Source organism: Mesitornis unicolor, unplaced genomic scaffold (genome assembly GCF_000695765.1).
Source record: "Mesitornis unicolor isolate BGI_N332 unplaced genomic scaffold, ASM69576v1 scaffold31444, whole genome shotgun sequence".
NCBI lineage: Eukaryota > Metazoa > Chordata > Aves > Mesitornithiformes > Mesitornithidae > Mesitornis > Mesitornis unicolor.
The window spans coordinates 1,086-23,487 of record NW_010179887.1 but is presented as its reverse complement, the minus strand read 5'-3'; the positions used below and the strand labels follow the sequence as shown (position 1 = coordinate 23,487).

Genomic DNA, 22,402 nt, shown 5'->3' with positions numbered 1-22,402 from the left:
GAACCGCTCCCCTCCAAGTCAGTTATTGTTTTAAATTTCCTCTGCTGGGTTTTGTATGAACTGAAAAGTATGTGCTGACAGTGATTTTGCAGAAGTGCACTAGACAGAATTTAAACCTTTGTTTTCTCTTGTCCTCCTACACTTACACCAAGGATCTGGCAGAACATTTGGGCTAGTGCTTAACTTTGAGCTCATACGCAGCGGGCTGGCTCGACGTTGCTGTTGATTTGAAAGGAATTTTGTGTTGAGTCCTGTGCTGGGGTCTTAAAACAGGAGGTTGAGTGGTTCAAACACCTTCCCGAGCTCTTTGTAAACCTGTGTTTTTCATTTTAAAATAGCACTTAGTAGAATTTTCCTTTTTTTTTTTCTCCCTTTTTTGTGGGCTATGAAAAAAGGCACTGGGGTGGTAGAAAAAAAAAAGGAGTTGGATAATGGGCTTAATTGTCAACCAGAGCAACTTAGGCTCTAGTAAACAAAAAAAAAAGAAGGAATTAATTTTAAATAGAGCCCTGCCTCTTGCATTTCTCTGCACAAATAAGAGGAGCACAGCTGGAGCTTCTTTTATGGTCTGACGATTTTGACGACTAATCAGTTTTACAGCGTCTCTCCGAGCTGCTGTCCCAGTCAGTTGCGTTGTTTATATTTTTTTTGCGATGGTTGGCGTGTCAGATTCTTGAGAGGCTGAGGTCTCCACTGGAAACCAGGACTTGTTCCTTTGGTGCAAAACCTGGTGGTGGTGGGAGCTGACGTTTGGCAGTGGTTTTGGATGCTGGTGATGAGCTGAGTGGCTGCATTGCGATGCCCGGTGCTGCAGAACAGACAGACAGCATGGATGGGCAACCTGCAGAGCTGTGGCTGCAGGACCTGGGGGAGTCCTGAGGGCATCCACCTTGCGTAAGGCAGCAGATGAAGCCCAAGTGGTTGCTGCAGGAGGTGTCGGGTCACATTAAACACGCCACGCTGAGAGCTGTGGTTTTCAGCGGTGACCGAACATCTGCGGCTTTTGGGCTTTGAGCAGACAAGTGCCTCTGGGTGCCTCGTGCTGGGAGGGGACGTGTGTCACTGCTCTGCTGCCTCCGTCCAGGGGTGAGCAGAGCCTCGCTGTCCCACTCATGTTGTCCCCTGGTACATGAGGGTGCTGGTGAAGAGCTGCGCTGATATCCCCACCTCCCTGGGGGACAGGGGCTGTGCCCTAAGGAAGAGGGGCCACAGGAAGATGGCTCATGAGGGTTCAGTTCCTGCTGCTTTTGGGTGGCACCTTCATCAGCTGACCCCAAAGGACAGTTGTCCTGCTCTTCTTGGCAGAGGTTTTAGGATCTCATCCTTCTGCGAGAAGATCACCAGTTAAGGTGAGGCCAGAGTTGTGTTGTGTGGAGGTGAGATCCTGCTCATTGCTTTTGAAGTGTTTCTCACCTTTGGTGGGATGTTTGGGTAAGGAGCAAGTATTTTAGCTGTGCTCTTGGATGGAGTTGGTTTGCAGTGGGTTTAATGCTAGAGAGATGGAGCTGAGTCCAGAGGAGCTGACCCCGAGTGTTTCCATAGAGGTGAGCAGCTGGATGTGAAATCACGTGGTTCCTGCTCAGTGGGTGCTGAGCCCCAGGAGTGCCTGTTGGGGGGAGCAGCACTGAGTTTTGGGGTGCTGGGCTGGTGTGGGTACTGCAGGGAAAATACAGGGGCCACCGTGGGAGGAGATCCTCATCTTGGGAGCTGTGGTGGCTCTGCCATGCCCTAACACTTTGCGAGCCAGGGGCGTTTCTCCCCACCAGAGCCCCGGGAGGACCCAGTTCTTCCACATTTCTGGGTAATGCTGAGCTGCCAGATAAGGAGCCCTGCTGCCCACTGATAACATTGTTTGGAAAGAGTAGAGCAGCTCTTGCTCTGCAAAGAAAGGGCTTAGTTACCTGAGAGGGCTCAGGGCTGTACTTCCCAGTCCAGGAATGTGTTTTTGGAGAGCCCTGCCCTGCTGGCAGTGCCCAGAGGCAGCTGGAATCTGAAGCATCCCTATCTTCTGCATTTCTTGCTGGCTTATGCAGTGCCCTGGCCTCATGTATCTGCCAAACCGTCGAGTTAGCTGTCGTGTATTAGGATTTTCACGCATGTGTCTCCTCATGCACTGCTTAGAGGAGTCCAGTGTGGGGCTCGGAGCTGGAAAACCCAGGGGAGAGGCTGTTCCTTATCTTCACCTCAGGGTTTCCTGGCTTTGCTCCCCAACACTGCTGGGAACTGAGGTTAGGTCTCATCCTCGGGTGGTGGAGTGTCTGTCCCATGAGCATTTCAGTGCTGGCATCTCTGCAATTCAATGAGGGTGCTTCAAGGGATCCGATCTCCATATCAGAGAGATGCTACAAGATTAGGATTAGAGACCTTTGATATATTTTATAGTATTATGTCAGAGTATTTGTGAGGCTGGCCTCCTGCAGAGGAGATGGTCAAGGATGCTGCTGTGTAGCAATTCCTGTTGTTGCTTTTGGGTTTCTACTACTTGGCAGCACTGGAACTGCCTGGTTTGGCATTTCCAATCTCCAGTGCAGAGTTTGAAAGCAATAGGAAAAACAGCTCATTTGTCCAGCTCTGCTCAACCCACCCGAGGGCCTGCAGAGTCTTTCTGCCCCACAAAATCTTTATTACTGAGAGTTTTTTCCACCTCTGTGGGGTTCAGGTAGTGCGGAGTTGAAGGGCAATGCTGTCGGCTCTGATGAGTGAAGCATCCTGTGGACTCAGGGCTAAGTCATCCATGCAATTGGGATGAGCACCTTCATGGGTGGGCTGCTGCAGCCTTGCCCCCCTCCTGTTTGTTTATCACTGGAGTAGGGACATATGCACAAACCCGCTCCTCAATGCGCATATCCGTAAGACGAAAATAGCTTTCCCTTCTGATCCATGAGCTTTGGCACAGTCCCATGTCAAAATTAGATGAAAACAGATTATATAGTAAATATCGCAGAGCAATATAACCTATTTTTTTTTGCTCTGTGCGTTCAAAAATTCTCCATAAAGGTAGTCCCTAATTGACATGACAGTCAGTTAATGCAGCGGTATTTAAGTTGTAGTCATGTTTGGGTGTATATGAACACAAGTTCTGCCTGTAGGTATTTAAAAACCCCAGTACATGCAAGTGCTGTGCATTAATCTTCAGTACAAGAAGTAATAAGCTGTGTAAATTGAACATCAGTAGCTTTTTAGGCACAGTTAACTTCTTAAGACCAGCAAACACAAGTCACGCTGGGACTTGAGAACATGAAAAGGGCAGGAACATCAGGCATTCTGGGGTTTTTTCTGGCTTTAACTATTTTTTCAATGTTTCTCCAATGTTGGATGTTTCCTGGCATGGTTCTGTGCAATTTCTCTCAGTCATCCTGAAAAGGGCTACAAAATTTTCTCCACAAGTTTAAATGCAAATTAATTCCTCTTATAAAGGGTTTTCAGTGGCTCTTCTTCCTTCTCTTATTTTCTTCGGAATGGCCAAGATTTAAAGCAATGACTCAAAAGTTTGTTTCAGGTTAAGATTTTCATAATAGCCTAAAATTAGGCTCTGTGTTGGGTATCTAACTAGTGACAAGGGTTTTGAAAGTATGAAGCTTTGAACCCCTCTTGACCCTGAATTTTGAATGTAGGAACATGAACTGAAGTCTTATTCTCAAGCACACTATTATATTATATTTAGTATTATATTTAGCCTTTTAGGATTATTCGGGAGTATCCATGGTCAGGTTGGTTCCTCCTGGTGTGCATGACCAGGAGATCCAGTACTTTAGAAGTTCTCGGTCAGTATTGCTCTCTAGGTTAAGTTCTCTAAATGTTGAAAAAGCAACTTTTAATGTAAAAGCCTAAACGCATGGCCTGATTTTCAATTAGACCATCCGTTCAAAATGTCTCCAAATTTCAGAGTGGATTTCTGAAAATCACAAATGCCTTCTGTAGGCTTGCATCTTTATCCAGACAGGTTGTATTTAATTGCCTGGGATGGGAATGACTGATGGGGCTCGGGGCAGCCATGAGCCCCTCGTGGTGGTGTTTACCGGTGGATTGCAGAGTGCACACTTTTATTTTGGTAATGTAGTGCTGGGATCTGTTACAAATAATCTCGTGTTTGATGCTGATCCCTTCCAGACTAAAGCAGAACGAGCGGCTTCGCAGGGTGTTTTGCTGGTATCTGCTTCTGTGAGGAGCCGAGGGATGTACGGGCCTTTGTTGTTGCTTTCTGCATCAGCAAAACAGGGAGCTTCAAAGTGTATTTTTAGATTAATTTTCTTTTCCTTTTATTTTTTTCCCCCCTGTAGGAAGTTGAGGAGTTGGGGTTTTTTTTCTTGACAGGGCAGCTAATGAAAGCAATCTTCAAGGGAATCCGAAGGTAGCAGCGTGTCTTACCTAGCTTCTGTTCACAAATCTATTAATTGTAACCAAATAACAAGATTTTTTTTTTAGTGGAATTGCCAAGAAGCCTCATGACTTTTATTAAGGGTGCATCCAAACTTAGCCCATCGTAGTTTGCTTAGAGCCAGGTGCAAGCCATGGCATCTGTTCCAGATGGCTTTGAGCCATTCTATTGACCCGCTGGACCCCAGAAATCAATTAACTATTTGTGAAAGCTTATCTGGTATCATTTCTTGCCTTTTATAACTGGTTTGACTGATGTTTCTTTCAAGAATTGAAAATTTTGTTTCTCACGGGATAGTTCTAAAATTTAGACCTGGGACTCCCATGGTTTAGTGCCAAGCTGGGTTTCTGCTTTAAAATGGGATTTTGTGAGTGAAATGAGACTTTGCAAAATAGGTGATGGGAAACATGAATTATGGGTATATTTTTAAGTGGCTATCTAAAATTGGATTTACAACAGTGTAAACGCTAATAGAAAAATACAACGCATTAGTTGCACATTAGTGTGTGCTGCTTGAAATGGTAGCTTGCAAGTAATACTTGTCACTTAAAATTCATGTGCTGCTTCTAGGGTTTATCCAAGTGGCAAAACTGAAAACAAGAGGTTTTATGAGAAAATTATTTTTCTGTTCAGGAACTGGAAAATAGAAGGGGGGAGGGTAGTTTTGATCCAAATTAAGCTGATTTACCACTCTCTCTCTGTTTTCTTCACTATAAGGAAGCAAAAATCTGTGTTCCATGGTGAATATAATACTTTTTTCAGTCTGCAACAAAATTGTTTGTTCTGTTATAGGCTTCCTTAAGAAGCAAAGGTCAGACCCATAGATATATTTTTAAAATGCTAATTCTGGTAGAGCCATGATACAAATAATGTTTGTTACCTCCCAAGCAGGTCCCTCTGTTCTTCTTTGCATTGCGCTGTTAAATCAATACCCAACCAGTGCTGGTACCACTTGGATCCCAGGCCCTGTTTAGATTGGATATTTAGACATTTTATACCACTGTGGTAGTTGAAGAGGTGCTATCAATGGGGACCATCTCCCAGGTCCATCTCCCAGGTCCATCTCCCAGGTCCTGGCAGGTGGGACATCCCCTGTTGTCCCTGTGCTGGCACCGAGCAGCACTGGGATGAGCTGTGCGCAGGGTTGGTGCCAGCTTGGCCTTCCTCTGTGCTGTCTTTCCCAGCTGAAGATCTTTGGTGAATTCAGGACAAATGTGTAAATTGTTTTGAATCGACAAAACTGCATTTTTAAGTAAGCTACTCGCCTAGATTTATCCTCGATCACTGGTAATTGCTATAGAAGCTGCTCCCGCTCTCTCTTGCCAACATACTTGAATCCTGCCTTGGAAACAGGCACCAGTGCTGCAAGTTTATTTGCTTTTTACAGTGGCAGCTCTTGGCCTCTGTGCTAAGGCTGCTAATTGAAATGGGGGTGATGGCCCAGCTGTCCAGCCATGAATGGCTCCTCAGTGGACCTCACATACAAAGCTGATTTCAACAGCTATCGGACACTGACATCTACTATTGGGAACCAAACATGGTTCCTTGAGGGTTTTTTTCCTTTATTTTTTCCCCTCTTCCTTCCCCTGCCACAGCAGTTCTGTATCTCACTTTTCCAGCCTTGTGTCAAACTGCGATATTTGCATTTTTTTCTTCTCCTCTGAATTCTGCTTGGCTCTCCTGTTCATCCCCCTGTTGAATTCTCCAGTGGATTCGGTCTGGTTCTTGCTTCATTCATCACTTCTGGCATTTCCCAAAAGTGGTGGTCCCACACCCATCATCCCTCTTTGTATCTCTCTGATCTTCCCCTTTCTCTGATTACGCTTTTAAATTTATATCCCTTTGCTTAATTTCATTCTATACGTACTTTCTTCTCCTCCTTTTTTGCTCAGATGTTTTGCAAGGTGAGGACAAGTATTTATTTTTGTTGTTAGAATACTCAGAATAAAAAAGAAAAAGAGAAAATAACTAGAAGTCAGCAGCATGAGGATATTGTGTCTGCGAAGCTGAAAACAGAGTGCGTCAGTGCAAACCCACGTGTCCCCCATGGTGAGGAGAGAACATTGTGCCTAAAGGCAGATGAGCTGCCAACAGCAGGGTTTCTTACACCTTCTCTAGAGCATCTGACCCAGATCGCTCCCAGATGTGTCTGGGCACAGCCTATTGATCTTATCTGCTATGATTTTTACCATAAACCCCATTCTTCCCATTTTAATAGGATATGTATAATCATTATTGCAGTCAGAGTACAGCAAAAAAAATATTTCATTTGCTGAGATCAGGGCTTTTTGTTCTTTTTTTGGAGGTGCCAAATCTGTTCATCCTCCCTGGAACTAGATAACAGCATCAGAAACACTGTGTAACACTTCTAGTGGGAATCCAGGGAAGACCTAAATCTGTAGGCTTTCAATTTAAAATAATGTTAAATAGTAGAACTGCGAAGAGAAGCTTTTGGAAACAGCCTGGTTTGGGGCACCTGCCATTTGTAAGCGCTAAGCAATTTTGGATGATGGTTAGAGACAGAGCAATAAAAGCACGGCAGATACTCTGCTTAGCAGCAGTGAGCGTCTTAGTAAAGTCCTGTTACTGGAATTACATCAGTAGTGGTGGGATTTCGTAAAGAAAAAGAGAGAAAGAGATGCTAATGAGAGATTTTTTTTTTAAAATCCGAACTGTTTAAAGGAGGCTTTTGTAATACACCTTTGCAAGCCTGTGCTGCCTGTAAAGTCAATTAGATTCACTTAGTGGCTATGAAAATATATGGCTGGTGTGATTTCAGAACCTATTCGGAAGGTAACATCAAGCTGTGCCTCTTGGGCAGTGACCTTCATTTGGGAATAAGCCATCATTAGGTTTTACGGGGCTTTTCTTTGAGCCATCAGTAGTCTGAAAAGCATCAAAGCATCTGCAAGGATTCTTGAGAAGCTGGAACATTTTTCATGGGTAACTCAAAGAGCTAAAGAGGATTGCAGTGAAATTCTAAAAAAAGAAAAACATTTTAAAAAAAAATTCAGTGAGGCTGAACTCAGGGACAGTTTGGCTTCAGGGTTCAGTGGAGCATTGGCTTTAACTGGATGATGTCCTTAAATCCCTTGTCTCCTGTTGGGAGCTCAGCGCATACTTAGAGGTGTCCGTCAGCACGGGTCCAAGTGCTTTTGTGATATTTACAGGTGACCTGTGACATAAATGGGAAATGCAGTGAGGGAGTAAACCTTGTTCTCTCTGTGTGTGCTGTCAGCTGCCTGCAAGATGGACTTGTGATGTTTTAGGGAAAACTGATGCATCGGAAGTTGTTGCAGCTGTGAACCTGCCCTTAGTTATATTCATTCTGTCATAGCATCAAGTATGGAGCTTTAGTGTTACTTTGTGCTGCCTTTGTATTTTGGGAAAATCCAATATATCCTCAAAATACTGCAGTTTTGTGTGGATTTGCATCTCTCCTGGCTCCGGTTGCTGTAGGTGCTGTTCACATTTATAAGTTGATCCCCTTTCCATGGATGTTTGGTGAATGAGTGTGTCACAGGCTGATGGTACGTGGCATGGAAATACCTGCTTTCAGCAACCCTGGACAGACTGCCCTTCATTTCCCATGTGTCCTCACGATGGAGACGTGGCCTGTTACCTGCTCGCTCCATTGATTTATTTTGCAGGTCTCAAATCCCCAGCTCTCCTGACTGGTATTGGGGCTGGGGCTCAAAGGGACCCTACTCACATGGATATGGGGTGTAAGGTGGTGATAGGTGGTCATCACGGGAGATCTGGGAAATAAGTAGATTAGGATTTGTAGGGAATTTTTGGCCTGATAGGTAGTCTGAACGTGTGACAAAGGAGGTTTTTTTCCCCTTTTTTAATTTTAGGAATGTATAGATTTACACATGTAATTTTCATTTTTTGTTAATGCATCATCCACAACAGATCCATTGTCTGTGCCCAGCCTGACAGATGTTCATGTATTTATGGATGTAGAATTTTCTTACACTGCCACATTAAATAAATGTGCTAGTTTCAGTCTGGAGTAGTGGAGTTCAGTAGAATTACACCCAAGGCACGTTGGCCTTGATGTACTAGGGAAGCGATGTAGAAACGTGTTGGTTTAACAGCATTGGGCATCTGGGTGTGTGGTTTTCCGCACCATGGCAGTGTTCTGGCTTTAAAGGGGGCATTGCTGGGAGTTAAAAGTTGAAGCGATGGGTGGTGATGAAGGCTTGCACTGCTGGGAGGTCTTGCTGGGATCTGGAGTGTGGTGGGTGGAAGGAGACAATACTGAGGCTTTGCAGAGGAGTTTCATTTTCCTTCCCTGTGTGGCAGGAGGAAGTGAAGTCTTGACCTAGTGTTTGCCCTCCCAGCTGTGTAGGGCTTCTGCAGAGTGGATGGGAGGGAGCCCTTCACGTTGGTGTATACAGGGGACACACACTGGAGCAACCCTGCACCAGAGCTTAGTTTAGTATACATATAACACCCTAGGGATTAAATATTCACAGTTAAGTCTAGAAAAGTAAGGGGGCTGCAGGCAAAAAAGGTGTTAATTTACAGTGGGAGCCTGTGGTGGGATGACCATGGGGAGCTGGTACCTGAAGCGCAGTATGTTGCCTTCACAGGCTTCTCCTGCTGGAAAAAAGCCTGTGTTTATTTCCAAGGAGAGACCGCCCATTGCAGTAGTGTCCCTTGGAGTCCTGGCTGTCACAACAGCCTGGTTGTCCTTTAAGAAGGACTGAGGATGCCCAGACATCATCTTGGGAGGGGCTCAGTGTCTCCCACAGCCAGACTTCATGAGCACAACAGGACGGGAATGCAATGGTACCCCTGTCTGCCTGTTCTACCTGAGCATCAGAGTCACCACACTGTTGGTTGAGGGCTGGGTTGGAGGTATGCAAAGGTTGAAGGTGCAAACACCAGGAGGTGCCTCCAGCTGTTTTGGGTCAGGTTCAGCCTCTCAGCAGCACAGAAAATCTCCTTGGGTCCAGTCCCTTGTTTCTTTCCCTGCACTGGTTGGTATGTTGTAGGGTAAGAGTCATTGCTGGAGTAAGACCTCCAGTGTTTGAAGCATGATGGTGTTAAAAGCATTTAGGGAATACTTGGAAGGTTTGCTTCCAGAGAGGTTTGCTGGTTATTATTAATTCATTTATATGGGTGAGGAGTTGCATTTGCTGCAAACTGAAGTGTTAGTCCTGTTGCTACATCTGGCCTTGGATGTCAGATGTGCATCGCAGACTTCCGTAACAAGGGAAAGGCCTTGTTTCTTGACATGCTACACGTGGGAACTGCTTTTTTCCATCACCTTCCATGCCAGGATGAGCATCTCCACAGTGACACTGTGCTGCCTTTATGGCAGCAGGGCAGAGGGGCCGTGGGTTTGATTGGTTGACCCATTATTTATTTATTAATGTTTTGGTTGCCCTGATATTTACTTATCTACTTCTTACCCAGAGGCTGGGAGAATAGGCTTGACCCGTTGGCCAGGGAGCTCATACTAACAGGTTGGACAGGATCGATCCTGGTGAGAAGTCTCCAAAGTAGCACCCTTGGTGAGCGGCTGGGGAGGACAGCGATAGGGAGCTGTGCTTCAGTGCCACCTTCACCTCCTGTGCTCTTCCCAGTCCATTGCAATGGATTCTGGGGGCTCATCTTGGTGTGGCAGATGGTGACTACTCACGTGCTGTGATGTGGTGAGGTGAGGTGGGTTGTTTTCAACTGGTTCTAACTGGTATCCTTGCTGGATGCCAGAGCTCTGGGAAGGGTGCATGTGCAGCACCATTTCAAGCTGTTGTACTGGAAATAGGAAGAAATATATACTGCTTGCGACAGACTTAAGGAGATCAAGCTATGTGCCATCTGATTTCAGCCTGTAGTTTGTACCAAATCTATGCCTTAAATATTTTCTTTTTCCTGATGTCTTCCTCCATGTTGAGTAATGAATTCTTCACTGTGGTTTCAAAGAAAATAAAACTTCTTACGATTGCCGTTTAAGTCGTGTAGATTATTAATACAATGAGAAGTTAGAGGTCAGGGAGGTTTGATTTATTGTGTTAGCAGCAAGGTGGGGATTCTTTTGAAACTCGGGTCATCTGCAGAAAGAAAGGCTTTGAGTGAGGCAGAGCTGTATTTATTGTCAGTTTTAGGAGAATATCATGGTAGCTCCCTTTTGCTGTGCAGCATCTGGTGAAATGCAGTCCCTGTCTGTCGATTCTTGGTATGCCCCAGGAAGGAGAGCAGAGGAGCTACCCTAGGGGCTGAGGCTTTTCTGGTTGGTGTAGATATTGCCCACTGCTACTCGTCATTGCTGCTCGTTGGCTGCTGTGGTAGTGAAGTCCTCATCCAGGGGCTTTGGAGGGCAGCAGGTATGTGCTAAAGGGGAAAAAAATCCCATGTTCAGAACCACTGAAATACGCCGTACAGCATGTTTTTTGGCTGAATATATATGTCCTTTATATGACTAAAAATTGAATGTTGTGCTGTTGCCCTTTTCTGTCACTTCTTTGCCTTACAGATGTAGATCTGGGGGTGTTGGCAGAACCTGTCAGCATCTGCAGCAGCACCTGGGGAGCCCAATCCCATGCATTTGGATTATATGATGTAAAATGCAGTTGGTTACCTGACAAAAAGGGACCTGTTCCTAGCTCTGTTGTCCTTGGTGCCCCTAAAAGTAATGTAAGCAACGTAGTCCTGTTTTGGGGTGTGGTTTTTGGTTGTATTTTTTTTGTTGTATTTTTTCCTGTAGGTGGTTTGGCTGTGAAGTAGGGGAGGCACCTCTCAGCCTTACTTTGATTATGATTTAAAGAGCTTGCAGCACAGATGAGTTATTCTGTCTTAACACATCATTATGCCATACCCTAAGTTTGAACCTACAACCTGGGAGCACTTCATCTTGCCTGCCTTATTCCTGGCTCAAAGCAGTTGTTTGCAGTGAGCAGTTGTTTGTAGCTTTTGCTGTGGTCATTTGCAGAAGAGGGGCTCTTCAGAGGGTGACTCACGTTAGAGGTTGTTGACCTTGCTTAGCGCAGCATAAAACTCCCTGGAAGTCCTTGTAGAGCTCAGAATTGCATTTATTATTTAACCTTAAGTAAATGTAATGTTAGTTTCTCTCTTTGTTGTGAAACATTTTGTGCAATACCTGTGTAGATACAGGCACTGCTATTGAACTAAAGGGAGTCTTGGTTAAGCTTGTAGCAGGTGAGTAATGATGGATGGCGAAATAAGTTCGATTCTGTCTGTTTTCCCCATATGATTTATGGCTTGGCCAACTGCTAAGCTAAAACAAAGTCATTTGATGATTACTGCTCAGTGCCTTTTTTACAGTAATGCACACGGAGTAAAAGTCAGCAAGTAAATAATGAATTCTAGAACATCCAATAATTGTAGGTTTTCCAGTTTTTTGCAGTATTTGGAAGTGGTACATGCTGTAATGTAATTTCAGTACCTTTCTGAAAGCAATAAAGCCATATAGTACAAGACTGATGTAGAAGCAGCAGACCAAGCCTTAACAATGTCCTTTTAGGGAGCTGGCTTAAAACACAACCAGCAACACATTTTATCTTGTATGCTAATTTAACTAACGAGGAGCTAATTGTCACATCAGTCTTGTGGAGCAGCTGCTGGGGGGGGACACAGGCTAGCAAAGCTGGCAGAAGGGCTAGATTCCCATTTTCTTTTAAACTTCTAACTAAAACCGGTCTAAATTCTGAAGAGTTGATTTACTTAAGGTCTGACTCTGCAATTGATGGGCTTAGTGTGGATTTCGGAAGTACTTTTAAATACTTTTTTCTGGCTTTGTTTGTGCAGACCAGTCTGTTCTGCTGAGCCAGCTCCATTGAGCTGGGACTCGCCATCCAGTTAGCCCTGAGGACAATACCAGGCCAAAATCGCATATTCTAGTCTTTATCCGCTCCTTTAAGCTACTTAATTCTTTGCTTATCGGTAACAATTGCTCACATGCAAAAATCACAGACAATGCCTGGTTTCTCAAAGCGTCCTTTCTCTTGATGACCCAGCAGGTAGATCCCAGTTACTGCATCGGTGGTTTTGTCTCTCTCTTCTCTGTAACTTGTCCTCCTTTTCAATAGCAGGAGGCAGAGCGATGGACCAGGCTAAATATGCTCTGATAACCAGGGTGCTTCTAAACCCACATAACTGCTTCTGCAGCTTTTTCTTGAACAGTTGTTATATGTTGGCTTTATTAAAGTCTTTGCTTTTCAAGGTGCATCACGGCCAGCAAAAAGAGCTAGATACCAGATTTTTAAGTCCTGCTGTTGCACTTCTTAATATAGCACCCTCTGAAATGTGCTGGAAGGGCTGTCTTTATCCTGTCTGCGGCATCGCCTGGATTTCTCGCTGTCTCATCAAAAACCTGTTCCTGAGATGTGCCGAGCACTTCCCGGGGCCCTGCTGAGCTGCCCGGTGCTGTCACGCATAGTGATGCTCTGAGCCCCGTGGGACTGAAGCCTGTGTGAAAAATCAACCCGTGAAGTGCTGACATGGGGTATGACCACTAACAGCTTGTGTGGATCCAGGTGTCCACGCTGGGTCCTCCTGAAGCTTTAGGTGCATGGGTAGGAGCTGTCACATAGGTGTGTTGCAGAGGAGCAAGGTGAGGTTTAAAGCAAAGGTTTTAAGATTAAAAATGCCCGTTGAGTTACATCCCTAGCAGTGACAGGTGGAGATGTTGTTTAGGACCAAACATGGCCACTTTCTGAAGTCTGTTTGCTGCACAATGTGTTTTTTCTCTTCTCCAGTCAAAATATTAGAGTGAAAGTAAAATACAGCTACCTGTCAACATCTTAAGGGGTTTTTGTGGGCTTTGACACCCCAAAGTGGAATACCTGTGATAAATAGCTGGGTGCTCTTGAGGATGGACCAGCTCCTTGAGGAATTGTGAAGCAGGCACTGGTGAAAGTCACTTCTCATACTGATACTCTAAATTGCAGCCCCACCAGCATTTCCATCCCCAGGTGAATGTAAAGCTGGGTTGCAGCAATACCTCCTAGTGGGACCAGCACCTGTGCTGTGTTTGTTGCTGCTTCAAGTTTATCAGCAGTGGCACTTTATGGCTTATACCTGTCTGAATCTGAATATGCTTTGGGGTTTCCACAGATGTTTAGGCCAGCTGTTGCCTGCAGTCCGAGACCCCTTCACCCCCTGTATCTCATTTTATGCTCAGGTTTATCAGCTGCAGAGGCCACCTCTCAATCCCTGTCTCCTGGAGTGGTTTGGGACCTGTTGCTGTTGTGAGTCGTGGTCATCGTGTTTCTGGTAGCAAATGTGTGTTGAACCGCGCTGTGGCCTTGTTGCAGGTCAGATGCTGGATGTCACTGTCATCCCACCTATCCCCTGCTGCCGGCAGCTCTGGAGGCTTGGCCTGAGCTCAGAGGTGGTTGCATGTAGCTTCAGCCCTCGGTAACAAGAACAGAAAAGGTGAAAAAAGTAGCAAGGATGGATAAGGAGGTAGATGGAGAAGTGGCTGAGCTGCTTGCTGGGGACCAAATCATCCATCTCTTTTCTTGCTGTGTATGTTTGTAGGTGATCTCATCGCCTGCTGCCCAGGTGCCCCATGAATCAAGGAGTGTCACCCACCCTTGGCATATAGATGTGCTGCCCTGCGCTCTTCCAGTAGGGAATTATTTATAACAGGGCAATGAATCCTGCAGTGGGAGGTTATGTGGAGTTATTTATGGGAAGGAAGGGGTCCCACAGCATTTCTAATTTCATGCATGAATAATTCTGTGTCCCTGACTTTTTTTGCTCCCCCATGCCTAGGCCTTGTCTGGTGTAGAGGGATACTCACACGTGTCAGGAGTGTCAGAGTCACAGTCTCTCATATCCTACCTGGTTTCCATGGCCATAAACTACTCTGAAATGCCATTATTTTGTAGGAGCCCTCTAGGAGTGCCTGTTAACTGAAGTCAAGTGTAGAGTTATTAGCAGAAGTTGTGGGAGCTGTTACACAGCCCTGCTTGAAGCCAAGGGGAGCTGGAAAGGTGGAAGGGAGAGAAACTCAAGGCATGGAGGTAAGGAGAGATAATAGGATCATAGTGTGCCTCTTAAACACAGAAATAAATCCTTCCCCATCCTGGCCAGCTGAGCAGCTGCAGTCAGTAGCAGGTACAGCTGTTGCCTGTCCTTGGTTAGTCCCTGTGCCCAGGCTGCCTGTGTCAGCCGATGTGCCATGTCTGTGTCCCAAACTCCTCCCGCCGGCAGCATCCGCATCACGGCAGCCGTGCTGGCCCCAAGGGAGTCTCCTTTCTCCCTTGACATTGATGTAACTTGGCTGGTCTGACCCGCATTTCAGCAGGGTGAAGGGGAAGGAGGAGGGAGAGTTCCCTCAGGGACTGAGTTCCTCTGCTCCCTCTTCAAAACCCAGACGGTGTAAAAGGGCAGGGATTTAAATGGCATCAGCACCACACGGTCACTGTACGGCCACCCTTGGGCTGGCCACTCTGTCCACTTGCTGCCACACACTGGCTTAAAGCAATGCATATAAATAGCACTGGCAAGAGGAGAGGTGAAACACTGAACTTTGGAGATTTTTACTTTATTATCTATAAGTAAGTAATAATTGCACAGCACTGTGTGCAGTGCAGGACACCCCCCAGTTCCTTCTGTATTGCCTTGCTCAGACCACCCCTGCTTGGCTGAAAGGGCTGCTGTTCTGCCCAAAATCACCCTGAGAGGCTGAACAAGTGACTCCAAGGGCAAATATTTAAAGCTCCATGATGTGACAGCGTGTTGCATTTCCTTTGTCCCAGTATTTCCATGCGGTGGTGTTACTTCGGGCTGTGCCACATGCAGTATGTCAGCAGGTCGCAGGGAGAAGTTTGGGGCATTCGGATCTCTGGGATTAGCAAGCCTGTCACTTTTGGCAAGCTTTTATGTAGGTATTTTAAAAGTGAGGGGCACAGGCAGTTGCAGATCCTGCCCCACGGGATGAGCAGGGATGATTTTTGAGGTTTGAGGGTTTGGATTTTTTCCCCTTTTACCACTTCCTAGCAGCAAGTTTGCACATTTGTATCTCTGCCGGGGATGCAGGGTCCCAATTTGTAATTTCGGCAGGCCTGTCCCGAGTTTCCCATGATGTCAGTGTCCTTTTCTCATGCTGGCCAAGTCCTCAGATCCTTTCCTGGCTCTGCTGTGAGCACACAGAGGAGAGGCGTTTTCCTGGCGCGTTCCCAGCAGCGGTGGTGGTAGCTGCTGAGCAGCTCTGCTGGTCCCTTCCTCTGACTGATGCTCTGAGGATGTCACCAGGCCAGCTTTGAGCCAGGAGGGGAATTGCTCCTTAAATGCATGCTGTTAAATTCTGGATTTTGTGGTAGAGGTCCTCAAACATTAAGGGATTTAGGAAAGCAGTGTGAGCCTGCTATATTCAGTCATGTAGGACACATGCTGGTGGAGAAGGCTGATGTTTCATTTCCCCCCTCTCTTCTAGCAGTACTCTCTGCTATTGCTTTTGGCTCCAATCTTTCCACCCATCCACCCACTGGCCTTTTATTCACCAAAGGGTGTCGAAGAATTCACAGCAAAAATTGAGTGAATTTATTTTCACCCACCATCCTCGTCGGCTGCGCGGGGGAGAGCTGTGCAGCTCATGACAGTGGAGAGGAGGCGCCGGGCGATCACACGATGCGTCCTCCTCAGGAAGGAGCTTGGGTGGGTGCTTTGGGTGGAGGATGAGCAGCCAGGGTGGTGCCACTGCTCCGGGGAAGTCCTTGGGGCATGGGGGTGGCAGAAGAATGTTCTTTTTTGGTTATCAAAAGCTGGGAATCATCCTGAAACTTCAAGCAGATAAGACACCGCCATCACATGTGCTTTTAGGCCCCATGTGCCATCACCTGAGGAGCCCCATCCGGCCCTGCTGGGTTGTTCTCCCCACCAGTTGGTTGTTGTTGCTTTTTGTAATTTCATTACAACCATGGCACTGTCTGCATCCAGTGGGCAAAATACACCTTAAGTGATGGTCATGTAGGAGCAGGAGGCTTGACAGCGGTGAAGTCCAGGTTGATAGACAGCCCTGTGGTCTGAGTTGCTTGCTGCTGAGTTGGTCTAGTTTGTTGCCCAGAGTATGGAAAGATGTTGCTGAGAGACAGACCAAGCCACAGATGAGGACAGAAAGATAAGGTAGAACCGCTGGCCTCTTGCTATGCCGGATATTTCAGATAACTTCAAGGAGGCAGGAGGTACAGGAGCCCGGGCTTTGCTTTGTCTCACAGCACATCTTTGCAGATCTTGTTTATCCCACCATGACATCTCTTCTTGGTGTTCCTGCTCACAGAGGGACCTTCCTTGTGTACAACTCACACCAGTGTGTGCAAATCCTCCTGAGTTTTGTCCAGTGACTCATGGACTTAAGTGTAGCGGAATTCTTGTGACTTGATAAGGCATGGAGATACCTTGGGTGGGCCTTTCCGGGGAAAGGTCTTACCCTCTGAAGCTCAGCTTTCTTGTCTGGAAACCCGTCCGCTGTTGTCCTGGCCTTCCAGGCTGACTGGAAAATGCTGGAAGAAACCAAGGGAATTTCACAAAATCTATGAAGCATGAACAACCTCAAATCATCTTCCTTGATACACGAGTCACAACAATTTTGTGATTTTTTTTTTTTTCACAGCTGTGTGCATCCCAAAGTTGGTTGTTGGTTTGGTGGGGTTTTTTTCATAGAATGATTTGGGTTGGAAGAGACCAGTCCAACCCCTCCCATGGGCAAGGACACCTCCCACCAGACCAGATTGCTCAAACCCCCATCCAACCTGGCCTTGAACCCTTCCAAAGATAGAGCACCCACAGCTTCTCTGGGCAACCTGTTCCAATGTCTAACCACCCTCATCATAGAAAATTTCTATGACTGCTGCAAAGAGGTTAGTGTTTAGCTGGAAACAGCACATGCCTCCAGTAGGCACCTCCAGTACTCCAGAGCGGTGTTCACAGGGCAGCTGGAGTTAAATGCAAGGTGTCCGTGAAGACCAGACCTTGGAGTGACTTTTCTTGCAGGGTCTAAAACCAAGAGGAGCTTAGGGCAGGGCGAGCTGGAAGGGCTTTGGATGTGTCTGTAGTGATGAATGAAGGAGGGAATCTCAGAAAATGGAGGCAGATGAGAGTGAAGGCAGAGATGCTGACAGAGATGTGTATCTATAGGGCAGGGAGAGTTGTAGCCACCGGAGTTTGTGTTTATCTTTGCGGCAGGGATTATTTTCAGATCGCGGTGTGAGAGAGTAAAACGTCAGCTCCTGCTATTAATAGCACTGCCAGAAATAAGGCTGTTGTTCATTACTGACAGGTGAGATGAAGTTAATTATATTTCATCCTAGGTATGAAAAAGTGCAAAAACAAGACAGGCTCTGAGTCAGTCCATTTGGCCCAGAAAAGAGGGGGGAGAGACTCCCACTGCCATGCGTGTTGGTTTTCTCAGGGTGCTTCCATCTTTCTCCCTGGTAAGTGCTGCTGGGAGAGCAGCTTTGATGAGGGGGTGCAGAGGGCTAGGACTGCTGAAAGCAGGGGCAGTTTAGGTAAAAGCAGACCAAAGACCTTCAAGTTTCCTGCTCTGAAACCGAAGGGTTTGCCCAGGGGAAAGGAGGTCTCAGCCTGAGGTCAGCAAAATGCAGTGGGACCCCAAAACAGCTTTCGGTCGCAAACTCCCATTTGAATGGATCACAGCTCCTCAGAGGAGGGATTTGACAACCCCATTAGTGAAAGCTGCTCCTGGGCTTTGGAAACTGGACATGTCTTTAGCAGGCTGAAGGGTCTGGCCACTGGTGATCTCAGAGCAGGCACAGACACAGAGTGGTGGCAGGGTGGAAGTCTTGGGTATTGATGGCACTGGTGTAAACAAGAGCTGAATACAGCTCGCATTGTTTGAGCAGATGTGTCCTGTCTGCCACTAATTACAAGCTTTGCACGCACAACACACACTGGGAGATGGGCCAGATACTATTTCTCTTCACGTTGAACTCAAAATCATTAGAATTAAGCTTGAAAGTTGTAAGTAAAAACTCACAAGGAGTGCTGGTTTGTTGTAATGCTGCTTGCAACCAGGCTGGTCTCCACCAGGATGGACTTGTGTGATGGTACAGCCTCTGTCCTGGAGGGTGGTCAGAGGTGTTGGGGTGTGAAGGGACTTGTGGGCTCTGCTGTGGCGGACATGTCCAGATCTGGGTTTTAAATAGGCAGAAGACCCAAAAATACTAGAAACATGCTGTTTTACAAATGTGGGAAGTGTTGCTGACTGAGCTTTAGCAGCCTCTTGGGCTTGGTGGGCACAGAAGAGAGGTGCTTGCAAAGAAGGCAAAAGCAGGAGTAAAAGCAGAAGGTGATCAGGGAGGGAATCGTGTTGCCCAGGGTAGTTGTGGATGCCCTCTCCCTGGAAGTGTTCAAGGCCAGGTTGGACGGGGCTTTGAGCAACCTGGTCTGGTGGGAAGTGTCCCTGCCCATGGCAGGGGCTGGACTGGATGAGCTTTAAGGTTCCTTCCAACCCAAACCATTCTGTGACGCTTCTGACCTGGGGCTGAGAGAAACATAGGTTGGTATCTCTGGTTTGAGGAAATGAGACAGACATGCTGAAGAAACAGCTCCAGGAGAAGCTCCATGGGGCTGGATGGGAGGGATGTGACACCAGCTGTGGCTTGGCAGGCACCGGTTGATGGCTGCCTGTGGCATTTTTTGGGGGCTGCCCAGGAGCAGGTGGGTGCTGGGGACAGCACCATGTGCCCACAGGGGAGCGTTGCACTTCTGCTCCCCAAACATGAGGGGACTCATGAACCCTGTTCTTGTACTACACCGCAGGAGCTGGGGTTGGTGGCCACACACGTAGGGTTGAGAATCTCTGGGCCCTGATTTTGTGGTGTGCTTGCCGTGTGGCCAGAGGTGTGATGGATGGGCTGGGGGTGTGTTGGGCAGAGCAACCACACGAGTGGTGTCAAAGGAAAGCTGTGGAGCAGAGCAGTGAGCTCTCAACCTGTGATTTGTATGCAAAGGGAAAGCGGCTGCTGGGTTTCAGCACTTGTAGGTCTGCGTCTGGGGTCGTGTCTGAATAAATTACGTTTTGAGATCCAGGCGAACACAGAGGAACAAGCCACACTGTCAGCGCGGCAGCGGAGGAGAGACATCGTAGCTGCTCCTGATAAATGGGTCAAGATGGGTCCCGGTGTTTTAAAAATTAGCTGTTGACCTAGATAGCGACAGCATAGTGACTTGCAGTGAGAACAAGAGTGAGCGTTGCTGGAGCTGCGTGTTGCTCTGGAGGCGGGGAACATGGTGTGCGGGGCTGAACCTGGGCTGGCTTTCTGAAATTTCACTGTACCTGGCATTTCCTCAGCAGCCAGGCCGTGCTGTGGGAAAGCGTGGAAGACCTTGGTCTCTTTCCAGTGGCTTCACTGAGTTGCAAGGTGCATTTGTCCCACAGGCAGCAGCCAAGGAGGTACCTCCTGCCACCCCATGCTTTGCTCTCCTCCAGTGATGGAGGACTCTTGAGTTCCCTTATTCATCCCCCACCCACCCCCCGCCCCATTTTGCAGGGGTAGCAGCGCCATGCACCCCTGAGCACTCATCCAGGCAGTTTAATGCTAAAGATGGAGCTGCTGCCCAAGTCGGGTCTCCTTCTGCTTGGCACTAGGAAGAAGGCCATGGCCTGCAGCAGGTCACACAGAGGTTTCTCCTGTACTGGGATCCTCGGGGTGAAGCCATGTTCCTCCTGAGCAATGACACAGTGTTTTCCTTCTTGGCAAGAGGCCTCTCGGTGCTCCTCGTTAGCTGCCATAATTGAATAGTGGCTTTCCTGGGTGTTAATTAAGCAATACCTAAGCTAAGGTCACAGTTGCCCTGTGCTGACAACATCGTTTTTTTCGGTTCAGTTGAAGACACTTTTCCTTCACCAGGATTTTCTGTGGTGATCATTAGTTAAGACGCGGGTAATTTGTTACTTGAAATTCTTTTCTTTTTTTTATCCCCTTGCGGATGGGGCCAAGTGATACTGTAATACTCCAGGGTTGTGGCAGTTTCTAATTGCATCGGCTTTAATGCTTGTTGGCCAGTACAAGCAGTGGGACGGGATGGTATCGGTGCCTCTCTCAGTGAGGTCCAGTTCTGTTTGAGCTTCATAACTGGGGATGTGGTCAGGGCACTTGAGACCCTAGGATGCTCACCCTGAGACTGCCTGGGTGCCCTTTAGGCTGCTGGGCTTTCATTAGATGGGTTTTGCTTTCGCCTCTTGAAGGCAGCAGCATCTGCTGACCCCCTGCACCCCAAAAGCACAGCCCGTTCGTTATGGCATGTCCTCATTCCTGGAGCAGTGTGCTTGCTGACCAGGATAAATAAAAATAAAGCTAAATAAAGCTCTGCAGATTTTGGCCCAAATTGCTCGAGCACCATGTTTCCAGCTCAGGAGATGCTCTCTCCTGGCCCACACCAGCAGAGGATAAACAGCAGCTCCAAAGCAAGGGGGGTCTGGCCAGGAGCACCCTAAACTGCAGGGAAAAAAAGGGATTGGCTGAGCACCAGACGTGCTCTTTCTGAGGTGTGTATATGATGTTTTCCCCTGTTTGTGCTTTGCTGGCTTCTGTGGTCCTAGTTTCTCATCTTGCTGCTGCTGTTTGCCTGGCAGGGCTGTGGCTGTGAACAAGCCCTGGGTGCTGGCTGATGGCACCATGTCCCTGGGGAAGAGGGATGGCCTTCCTCTGCTCATGGGGGCTTGCAGCAACTTCTCTGCAGTGAATTGCCTTTCCAATGGCATCTCTCTTCCAGAGGCTTTCCATTCTCCTTTGCAGTGATGGGAAGGTGCTGAGATTTGATGGAGGGAAACAGTTGCACCAGTCCCCAGGGCTGGATGTCATTGCTCCCTTTCCCTGGGAACAGCCATCAGGGCTCTTCTTGCACCCCAAAAGCAACATCCTTACAAGTTCCAACGAGATTGGAACCACATCTGGGTGTCTGGCTTATGGCAGGCACAGGTTTCCCAGGCCTATGGAGGCTCCATCGCCCACCTGTGTCCCAGCCGTGGCACAGGGGCCCTGTGGTAAAGTCAGTGGTAGGACAGAAGGGCATGGCTGTGTGCAGGCCAGGAGTTACCCATCATGTGCAACCATGAGCTGAGGATCATTACCCATCTGTGATGGCAGCCAAATGCACTTTATAGCATTTGGTCCCTAGGAATCTCATGTTTTGGTTTGTAGTGACTTTTCTGTGTGTTTTCCTCTGGAAAACAACATTCCCTTCACAATGTCAAGGGAAAAGGAAGTTTGGTCCTTATTTAAGGAGGTCCTTAGTCCCCACACGTGACAGGTGGTTTCAGACCCCAAGCCCAGCTCCCATCGGCGCGTTCGTGGGTGGGTGCCTTGCCTGTTTTGCCCATTCGAGGCGGCTGGCAGGTACATGTGTCACTTTATCTCCCGCAGGCTCCTGCTTCTGGGTCGCCGTCCTGGACGGCAATGTGGTGGGGATCGTGGCAGCGCGGGGCAACGAGGAGGACAACACGGTGGAGCTGCGCCGCATGTCCGTCGACTCCAACTACCGCGGCAAAGGCATCGCCAAGGCCCTGGGCCGCAAAGTGCTGGAGTTTGCCATGCTCAACAACTACTCCTCCGTCGTGCTGGGGACCACGGCCGTCAAGATGGCAGCCCACAAGCTCTATGAGTCCTTGGGCTTCAAGCACGTGGGTGTCGTCGAACATTACGCCCTGCCGGGGATGACGCGCTCCTTACTGGAGAGAATGTTTTTCCAGCTCCGCTACCACCGCTACCGCCTGCAGCTGCGGGAAGAATAAAGAAAACCCAACCAACCAAACGAAAAGAAAAAAATTTTTTTTTCCTCCTCTCCCTTCAAAAATAATAAATTGCCCCTCTCTTTCTCGTCACTGTTGATTTGCCGATTTTGGGTTGAGTTTTCGTTCCCTCACGTCATCTTTTGGTTTGCTCCGTGCAGCTCGCTGGTGTGGCCGAGCAGCTCCTTCCTCGCTGCAGGTGGTGGTGCTGGGAGCCCGGCGGGGCAGAGCGGAGCGGCGGCCTCTCCTTCCCAGGTACCTCCGTAAAGCACAGAAACTTTACTGCAAAATCC

At 47.7% G+C, this 22,402-nt stretch overlaps 1 protein-coding gene across 1 annotated transcript in view; it reads left to right on the top strand.

The window, feature by feature from the left end:
- The window catches only part of NAT8L (N-acetyltransferase 8-like (GCN5-related, putative)), a gene marked incomplete at its 5' end in the record, with an annotated part of 25,128 nt that extends 2,988 nt beyond the window's left edge, over nucleotides 1–22,140 (top strand). Inside the window, one exon of the mRNA XM_010182934.1 lies at nucleotides 21,745–22,140. Coding sequence (XP_010181236.1) covers nucleotides 21,745–22,112 — 368 coding nt within the window. The remainder of the gene's footprint in view (nucleotides 1–21,744) is intronic.
- Between the last annotated feature and the right edge of the window lie 262 nt (nucleotides 22,141–22,402).